Source organism: Ostrea edulis, chromosome 10 (genome assembly GCF_947568905.1).
Source record: "Ostrea edulis chromosome 10, xbOstEdul1.1, whole genome shotgun sequence".
Classification (NCBI taxonomy): domain Eukaryota; kingdom Metazoa; phylum Mollusca; class Bivalvia; order Ostreida; family Ostreidae; genus Ostrea; species Ostrea edulis.
Window position 1 is genome coordinate 39,271,797 of NC_079173.1, and position 11,001 is coordinate 39,282,797.

An 11,001-nucleotide genomic window follows, 5' to 3' on the forward strand; every position below is an offset into this window, starting at 1 on the left:
AGAATTACAGACAGACAGAAAATCGAAATCCGTGGCATGATATAGCATTGATCTTTGTAATGTCAACAAAGTTACACAGTAAATAATTACAATTAAAACAATGATCGTGTTTTAACACATTGTATCATGAAATCAACGATGCCTATTTAGAGAGTTAAATGTAAAGTACACACCCGAGTCTCGCAGCCAAATCCAGTATCGCGTTATTAAACTGATGGCTTGTTTATATATAATAAACTGGACTATTTACTAAGCTTTTAAAAGGGCTAATGAACTCGTGATTGTTCCAGATTGTTACGTAATGAACGATTTTCAGTCAAAATGACATGGGTCTATCACGAAGTTGCGAGTCCAATATGAATAACTGTCGATGTAAAAATGACAAATGAAAAGAACCAAAACATGTAAAAGTCTATTGCTGACGTCACGTCCTTCCATAGAACACTCGCGTCACTTCCGCCAGCTGGTTGTGCATTGGTTTCTCTTTCACAGTAAGCATCAACGCCTGTCTTCATCACCGTGACGTCATCAGGTTCGGTTAACTTGCTCTGTGCTCGACATTGCAATTTCCAGGATAGAATTGTCAACATCTTTATCCAGGATGGTATTTCTCTCTCCTGGGTCCTATTATGAATTCTGTAAGATATTGCCGATATCACGAGGATTAACGTTCCGATCGACATATTTAGCATAATGTATATTTCTAGATATGATGTCGAATTTGACGTCGGTGGTAGAAGATTAGCCATTATCGTCATGAATATGGAAATGGCCAAAAAGACGGTAATTGAGTATGAAATTTTCTCCCCGCAGTCGTTCGGCAGACAAAATGTAAACACATCCAGAATGATTAGAAACAACATGGGGATTACTATGTTCAGAATATAGACTTTCGTTTTTCTATCCAACGTAACTTTAAACGTTATTTGAGACGCATTGTCATTTACTGTGACGTCAACAGTTGGATTGGACATGGTCCATTGGCTGTTGCTTGAATCCATGTCTAGTTGCATTCCATTTGTTCCTTTCGTGAAGGTAAGTGTCGAAGCACCGCTGGCCCACGTCACCAGGATTACCGAACACTCCTGTCGGTCAAATGGAAAAAATCTAATATCGATTCTACATTTCGTATTAAACACTTTATACGGCGTCCACATCACGTCTCCTGTGCTGAAGACGCGTAAATTCATGAAACTTCCACCCAATTGCGCGTAACTGCTGAGGCTATTTCGGACTTGTATATCCGGCTTCCAAACGAGGCCTTGCGGGACGTCAATATAGGAAACTCCCCCGTAAGTTGAGGGTGTCCAAAAAAGGAATTCGTCTCTCCATCTGATAGTTAAAATCCCGACGGACCCCATTTGTTGTTTGGCTTCATCAAGCCCATGAAAACCTGTCAGGAGAAGATCTACGGACACTGGGGTAAGTTCCGACTGATTCTGCTGAGGACGAATATCCTTGTTATATCCCAGTGTCGTGAACAGGTATGCGTACAAATTTTTCATATCTGTTCCCGACTGTCCCGTTACAATACCTGTAAATGCATGCATGCTCCAAAGGATAATTATTTCTGAACGTTCCATTTTCTTTTTAATATATTGTTGTTGACAGAAATTGCAACTCGCACCTCCACGTCGGTAATGAAATTATAAAATGAAGTTTATCATTCACTGTTTATATATGATGTGGAGATTAGTATTGTAATCCCTGAACGCTTTAACATGATTATAACCACTGTCTGGTCCATTGCTTGTTGAAAGTGTATGCGCTCCGAACCTTTAATACAATCGAATGTTGTGTGCATTCACCGTGAGTGTTCAAATACAATATCTAATCGCAGTTGGACGATTCCATTTTTTGTGTTATTGCAAAAAAACAACATGAAAATGTTTTTGAAATTACAGCCGTGAAACCTTATTTCTTTATTTAATTTGAACTTTTTTTTTCAAATGAAAATATTGATGACTGAGCGTGAAATTAAAAGAGGAGCCAAAGCTATAATGGACACCAAATCAACGCCAACTAAATGCAGCGGACTACGAACTGGGAGTCATTGAACAGTTAATCTGTGAAATGGAAGGTTTATTATAACCAGTCTTATAACTGCTTTGTTGATGGATTCTAACATAGAGCAATGACTTCAACAGTAGAGGCATGGGGTGTTTTTTTAATTGATGTCGAATACTTGATAAAATAGACAAACATCTCATGATAAATAAAACAAATCACGCCATGAAACACTGCATTGTATTTGTAAATACACGTCTACACTAAATGAAGTCTACAGCATTAGAGTTATACCTCGTTTAATCAGCCATATCTATCCGGAATCTGAAATTGTCATTCTTCTTCTTTATTAGGTTCTATATTTAGTTTGTTTCTATGTATTCCTCTTGAGAAAAGTTCTCAAGTCAGCACTTTAATATACTCATAAAAAAGAAAGAAAGAAAAGAAACATTTAGTACAATTTCACAAGTAATTGAATTATTGATAACACACAATGATGTAAACGCTGGATTAATGATCAAATTATCGCAATCACTAATGACAATATCTACTAAGGGTGACCCTAGAGCACCAATGCCTGCTTGCCAACACCTTCTGATGGACGCTATCAAGTCTCTAAAATCTGTCTAGGGGTGGTGTTCCACTCTAATTGCAGGGCTTGGGTCTGTTGTTGCAGAGTTTGAAGGGGCGGTTGTCTTTGGCGAATGTGCCAATCCAGTTCGTTCCATGCATGTTAGATAGGGTTCAAATCTTGTGCTTTGGATGGCCAAGGAAGAACCTGGATATTGTATCTTTGCAGAACATCACGTGTTAAACGCTCAGTATGTGGTCTAGCGGTGTCATGTTGGAATACTGCTCTGAGATGCTACAACATTGGTACCACGTGTGGCTGTAGGACTTCATCAATATACCTACTGTTGATCCGTCAAAATATTAGTACAAAATACCCTGTATTTAAACCAGTGCTGTCCTGTCCGTATAGGATATTGCTGACCTCATCATAACAATATCGACCTTAAACCAGTGAGACGCTTGGTGGATTGGCGGATTAAAAGTTACTGACCAGGAAGTGCACGCATCTTGGATTGATTTCGATTGGATAATGCTTTGACTTATATATTTAGTTCTCCAATAAAAATGAAGGAAATAAGGGGAACATTTTACGGTATATAATGAAACAATTCCTAGGAACTTATTAAAACAAATGGCACCCCTTTTGAAATGGGGAGGGGGATTTCTAACGACCCCCGTTCCAATTAGCATTAATTGTTTTCATGCATTAGCAAGAGCATATAGTGTTAATTGGCGCTCATGATATTATATGGTGCTTGCGTCACTTTGTGTTATGTGTTTCTACATGTATTCGCTATGCTATTCATGACCATAATGCTGACCAATGGCGTTCAATATCGACTTCTCACCATAGTACTGACCAATGACGTTCCATATCGATTTCATACCATAATACTGACCATTGACGTTCAATATCGATTTCACACACTCCTGGGATTTGTCGCTGATAGAATGAATAATGTTTGTTTACTATATACGATCACGTTGGTAAATTTATTGTATAGATTGAAAAGTGGGGGAGGGGGGGGGGGTACATATGTAACATCAAGGCATTGTCAAACTAAAAAAAGTTACGTATTATATAGTCTGGTTTAGGATACTACAAAATCATGAAAATAGACTTTTTATTCATAATATAAAGATGTACATGTGATATTTTCATCATTAATTACAAGTGTACAGCATTTTTGCGGTTTGTTTTTCAGCGCAAATGATTTAGTCATTTCGTTTTAGATTAAATAGCAAGTTTTCTCACATACTCTACTCTATAAAATGTAGGAGGGGGTTTAATGGAATCACGGTGTCGTTTGTCTATAAATCTAGGAGGGGGGTTAATGAAATCACTGTTTTTGTTTGTCTATAAATCTAGGAGGGGGGTTAATGAAATCACTGTTTTTGTTGGTCTATAAATCTAGGAGGGGGGTTAATGAAATCACTGTTTTTGTTGGTCTATAAATCTAGGAGGGGGGTTAATGAAATCACTGTTTTTGTTGGTCTATAAATCTAGGAGGGGGGTTAATGAAATCACTGTTTTTGTTGGTCTATAAATCTAGGAGGGGGGTTAATGAAATCACTGTTTTTGTTGGTCTATAAATCTAGGAGGGGGGTTAATGAAATCACTGTTTTTGTTGGTCTATAAATCTAGGAGGGGGGTTAATGAAATCACTGTTTTTGTTGGTCTATAAATCTAGGAGGGGGGTTAATGAAATCACTGTTTTTGTTGGTCTATAAATCTAGGAGGGGGTTAATGAAATCACTGTTTTTGTTGGTCTATAAATCTAGGAGGGGGTTTAAACTCTGTTCTTTGTTCTGGGCAGGTTTAATTATCACTGAAAGTTTTTCTTAATTCACCTGAGTTGAAAGATCAAACAAAGTCTTCCGATAAAAATTTGTTTATTTGTATGTAAACCTTTTCACAATTTCGGTTTTTTAAAATCCAGAATCACTCAACCAATTTTAAACTTAGCTCAAATGAAGCTTGTTCGGTAAAAAGGGGATACAAGTTTGTTTAGATGAAGTGTTACATGCCACCTTCTAAGGGAGATAATTGACAAAAAAATGGAAACTTTCTTTACTCTATTTTGTCAAATAAAAATGCATCTTTAGTAAAAAGTAATCTGATAAAAATTTCAAAACCCCTGCCGGACTCGAGCCCGCAATCTATGGATCAGCAGTCAACACGGTAACTGATCGAGCTATCCAGCTATAGGCGATCAAATGTAAAAGGAATATACAAAGGTTGCTGATATTTATCTTCATTCGTATTCTAAAAGGAAGTCGGCCATTATGACGATGTAGTACATACCTCCTTAAGAGCAAGACTTGTAAATGTAGTGGATAGTACCGGCAACTTACTAGTGAGCAATATAACTGATTCACTATCCCCCCCCCCCCCAATTTTTTTTTCACTTCTAAAAATATACATTTGTACTATCTAATGTGTTTAGAACATTTCATAGAAATATCAAAGTTATACATTATGACAGAAGCTCATTATAGAGATTGGGGCATATTTAATCAAAGTTAATTTTGTGTCTGTGCGAAATTGGGATGCTTTGGATTTCAAAATTAACATTTCGTAAATATAAACAAGGCCCGAGTCTGTTTACATAACACAGAGGTAGGCAAACATATTGTTCTTATCCTTGCATTAAAAAGGTTCAGCTTTAAATTATAGCTATATTTTCAATGTTGAGCATAAAAAAATGTTATTAAAAAATAAAAATTAATAACAAAACCAAAATAACAAAAACAAACAACCATAATAAAAACAAAAAACTTGAACCCGTCCCTTTAATGCAGTAAAGTTTCCATGTCCACCACGCGCTTGTTAATCAATGGAGTACATAATCAGCCGTTTGCTGAGTGGACACTTTATTTCTACACAATCTTATTTTGGGTACATGCAACTGATAACTCGGTGAAGGTAAACAGTTTCTCGATGCTCAATATTCTTCTTTTATAGAACAACAAATTAAGTTGAATTTGCAGGACTGTAGGTTCAAAAGTTTAACCAGTTATGCTTCCACGGTATGTTTACAATCTAAATCCTGCACTTTTGATGTTTCAGGTGGACATGGCACTGCGAACTTTCTACTAAACAACTAGATAATCCCTTTGTCTAATAACCACCACACGGACAAACCCCATTAGTGAGGGTCATGTGTAATTAATTCTCAGGTCAAAAGGTCAGAGGTCATCTCATTGTTATTCTTTTCAATAGAAGAGGAACATATGCATGTAAATGTACTTGCATGCGATTTAAAAACAGTTCTTGTTGTAAGTCATTTTGCTGTGAGTAACAAGAATTTATACCCAGCCATGTCTTACTCTACCGCGCTTTCACCGTCCACTCGCCATTCGTCCAGCGTGCGCTTTCCACGAGGCGCTCAATCACGCCTGCTAATCGATTAATTGCATAACAAGAGGTTATGTATAGAAATCAAAAGAGATCGATTTCAGTTATGCAATCGATACCCAAATTTCACAAGCACAGATGGTAAATTGTCTCAATGTAAGCAATTGTTAAGATTTTAATTAAAATGTAAGAATGTGATTCGATGAGTAATTCTATTTTCTATTGTTTTACACTCTTATAAAAAGCAAGGGACGTCGCGCACGATACTGGTGTTACTTTCATACGTGCATTAGAAAATATTTCCGCTATGTTTACACAGTTGTATATTTTGTGGATTATTAAAGTCTTATACATCAATGGCAAGGAAAATATATAAATAATGATAATAGCTTATATAAAATATAATTTACACGCATTTCATTAGCAATAAATACACGCAGATGTCGTCATTTTTCGTTGTCCCGCGTTACATGAAATACGCATACGCTTTATCCACAGATTAATAAAATGATTGATTTTGTCCCAAATAACGTAAGAATTGGTGTATGATTGTGACGTCCTTATCTAAAAACCATAAACCAATTACTTTAAACATTTAGTTCATAGAATTGATATAGCGACCTTAAAAATGGCAAAGACAGTGCCTGTCAGTGGTGTCCCGTGTTTGTAGATAGACTGCAAATGCAAATCATCATGACCAGTAGCACGCCTAATACAGGGGGAAGTTGACTATCCTTGTTACATTTATAATGTACATGTATCGTAGAGCACAATGTATACCAGTATTATAAAATTCTGAGTATATCCATGAAGTAGATTGATTTTATCGGTGTCCAGTGAAATGTCCTTATTCTACAAATACCGCGCTTTTTAAACAATTCTACCATTTTATGTCTTATTTCTAAGCATTATTCCAACGCGAATATTTTAATGAATATAACTTACAGAAAGTACATAAAATTTACTATATAGAATATACAACATTTCATTTTATCCCGCGTCCATTTAGGAAAACGAAAAGATACTTAATGTCCAAATAAATGTCCCATGTGATTTTGTCGCGCAATGACGCGACGTCAATGTACACAACCTACGTCTAGCTAAAACGTAAAATGTTGCTTTTATTATTTTTGAATGATCTAAATTAAAATGATTTTTAAAAATAGTATACAAGGTATTTAAGCTATAGCATGTGTATCTCATAGATATGTTTTGCTCTAGATCTGGTACATATACTTTAATTGACTTTATCAAATGACAATTGTACAGACTACATTTTGTTGCATGTACTACTGTATGTCATCGTCGCAAACCACGGGTTATTGTTTCATTTTATTTCACAAACGTTTGTGAAATAGAATGAAACAATAACCCGTGGTTTGCGACGATGTACTGTATGTATGCATATAAAAATTCAGCATTGAACAGATACACTTACGGTGTGTAAAACGTTGCAATATTATACAAAACTTGATTTATATACGAAACTCTGTAATCATATTCGATAATCTTGTTATTCATATATGAGAAAATTTTAATTATATTCGATAATCTTAATATTTATATGCGAAAATTTTGATTTATATTCGATAATCTTGTTATTTATTTACATTTGGTAACTTTGTTATTTATATTCGATAATTATATAAATCTCGATTTATATTCCATAATATTTGATTCGTATTTGATAATGTTAATGTACACATGCTAGATGTACGTATGGATTTAGTCATTATTGATTGTAGGTGAAATGCATAATTTCAAAAATTGATAAAAGAATTAGCTTCATTGACCATGACCTGACCTCGGATGTCTTAAATTTAACTAGAGGAGCTACTCTGCTAAAATTAAACTTCTTTTTTTTTTTTTTTTTATATTTATTTATTATTTTAAACATACACACAGTATATATATACATACATTCTGCAAAGAAACTTGTACAAAATGTTTATAAGAACTATCAAAGGTATATGTATATATTATTTTCTGAGAGAGAGAGATGAATTCAGTCATTATTTAATATATTTTAAAAGGGTACATATATATTGAAATTTATAAAAAAGATAATTTTTAAACAAAACAAAAAAATAAAATAAAATAAACAACAACAGCAAACAAACACTCAATGAAATAATTGATTCCAGCGGTTCCAGCAGGTGTCAAACAAATCTTTTTCACCATTTTTATATGCAATATGTCTTTGAGTTTCATAAAATGTGTTCATTAGCGATATCGCAACATTTACATTCAGTGTCTTCCCTTTACACCTCATAGTATAGATATAATATTTCAGCCAAAGAACAAGATTATTTTGTATAGTTTTCTTTTCATCCAAAAATCCAAAAATAAAATTATTTTTTGTTATTGATATTTGAAGATTGGTCTTATGTTCAAAACAAACTTCAAATTCTCTTAAGAAATGCTGAACACTATCACATTCCCAAAACAAATGTTCAATTGTTTCTTCTTCTATCTGACAGAATGTACAATTCTTATCATCTCTAATTTTGATTTTGAATAAGTATGAGTTTGAAGCTAAAATTTTGTTCAGAATTCTGTATTGAAACCACTGCAGTTTACAATTACTTGTAACTTTAAAGGGCAGTCTGAAGATCATTTTCCATTCTGTGTCATTTAATTCAAATATTTCATTCCACTTTCTTTTACCAGTAGGTTCTGTGCAGTTTTGATTGAGAAGAGTATAAAATTGTCTTGATTTTTTGCATCGTAGAAGAGTGTATATACTCGACATAATCAGAGGGTTTGTTAATTTAATTAATTTTTTATCAAACTTGACTTTTTTCATCCATGCTTTAATAGCATTTATGACACTCATATATTCTAAAAAATTGATTTTTACTTTTGGATAAATGTTACAGAAAGATTCATAAGTCAGGAACAAACCCTCTTCATCAATAAGGTCATTAAGGTATTTAATATTATTGAGAAACATGGATTTATTAAGAAATGCTTTCCCACCCACAAGAAAGTTAGAATTGTAAAATATTGGAGTATCTACTGTTACTGTAAATGGATTTTGTTTAAGCTGTAGCTCAATCCAAGAATCAAATACATCAACCCAAAATTTGTTTTTCAGCGATGTCTTTATGTTTTTTATGTATTCTATTCCACATGTAGTAACTTTATTAAGATCTAAATTTGGTATAAAATTATGTAAACCCCTATCTGAAAAAAGGAGTTGTCTCATCCAAAACAATTTTAAAGAGGCTATAAAAGCCTTTACAGTGATCATTTTTAACCCACCATCCTCATATTGCTTTACGATTACCTCTTTTTTAATTCTATGTTGAGAATGGCTCCACAAGAAAGAAAAGAATAGTTTATCTAATTCTTTACAATAGCTGTCATCAGGATTTGGAATTGCCATAAAAATATGATTTAATAGAGGCAAGACCAGAGTTTTGATAACAGTAATTTTTCCTATTGGTGTCAAATGTCTTTTCTCCCATTGATTTAAGATTGATTTTATTCTGCTTAGCTTTGGCTGATAATTTAGTTTTGACATGTTCTGTAATTCTACATCAAAATTAATTCCAAGTAGAGTAAACTTACAAGTCCCCCAATTCAAGTGAAAGTCTTTAGAAAGGGTATCCTGACTATATTTTTTTGATCCAATCCATACTGTTTTGGTTTTTGAAAAATTAACTTTTAGTCCTGACATTTCAGAGAAGTGTCGCAATACTGTTATTGTTTCTAGAAGAGATTCCTTGCTACCATCAAGTATAATTGATGTATCATCGGCTAGTTGTGAAATTTTCTTTTCATTGTTTTTTATAGTTATACCTTTAATACTTTTATTTTCTCTTATTTGTATAGCTAAAATTTCTGCGCAAAGAAGAAAAATATAAGGTGATAAAGGATCACCTTGTCTACATCCTCTTTGAATGTTGAAAGATGCCGAGAGAGTGCCACCTTGGTTAATAGTAGATATGATGTTATGATAGAATAATTTCACCCATTCATGAATATCAGGTCCAAACTTAAAATAAGTTAAGGTCTTTTGTATAAAATTCCATGAGAGGGTATCGAAGGCTTTCTCAAAGTCAATAAGTAATAAAAGACCTGGGATTTCTTCTTCTTCAGTATACTGCATAATATCATAAATTAGTCGAGTATTTTCTCCTATATACCTATTAGAAATGAAGCCAGTTTGATCAGGATTGATAAGTTTATCCAAGTAAATCTTTAATCTATTTGCAATGGTACCAGAAGCTATTTTATATATAGTGTTCAGAAGTGTAATTGGACGCCAGTTTTTAAGATAGTGTCTTGGTTTGTCTCCTTTAGGTAAAAGTGTAATAATTCCATGTCTCTATGTTATTGACAGAGTGCCATTTTCATATGCATAGTTGATAGACCTTACAACAAATGTACCAAGGTATTTCCAAAAAACCTTAAAAAACTCAGCTGAGAACCCATCAGAGCCTGGTGATTTATTTGCTTTCATTTTACTTAGTGTTGTAGAAGCCTCCTTCAATGTAATTTTACCTTCTAAAAGCATAGATTCCTCTCTGGATAACTTGGGAATATCCTCATACTTTAATTCCGAATTTAAGTCAACTATGTTTATTTCCTGGTTAGGTATTGAATATAAATTGTCATAAAATTGCTTTGTTTCATCCAATATTTCAAAATTAAAATTAAACTTTAATAAATATACAGCACTACCAGCCGTGAGACATTTGGCCTGAATTGAATAGTTGACCTTGCCCTAGTATGCTGAATAAACCCAGTAGCTATGTCGAAGCTTGGGTGACTGCCCTATAATCCCCCATAGGCTGCTTAGCTAGCTGGATTAACAAGAGTGATACAAATTTGAATATTTATTAATCGTAATCAGAAACAGGGTGCAAATTGACATATATGGCGGAAAGGGTCGCGTGCAATTTTTTGTGGGGAACTAGGGAGGCGGCCAGTTTGACTACCAACGTAGGGGCAACACAGGGGGCCCTATGTGGACATAGGTGCCTGGACCTGAACGGGTGGTCACGTTCTAACGGGGAAGAGATCTCTGCGCATCTCAGCTGTCTCCTGCGTGCTAC

At 34.2% G+C, this 11,001-nt stretch overlaps 1 protein-coding gene across 1 annotated transcript; it reads right to left on the reverse strand.

Annotated features, from left to right (window-relative positions):
- Positions 1–107: 107 nt before the first annotated feature.
- Positions 108–1,700, reverse strand: LOC125666463 (neuronal acetylcholine receptor subunit alpha-6-like). The gene has a single exon (XM_048899617.2). It carries the CDS (start codon positions 1,581–1,583, stop codon positions 336–338), a length of 1,248 nt encoding a protein of 415 aa, XP_048755574.2. The 5' UTR covers positions 1,584–1,700; the 3' UTR covers positions 108–335.
- Between the last annotated feature and the right edge of the window lie 9,301 nt (positions 1,701–11,001).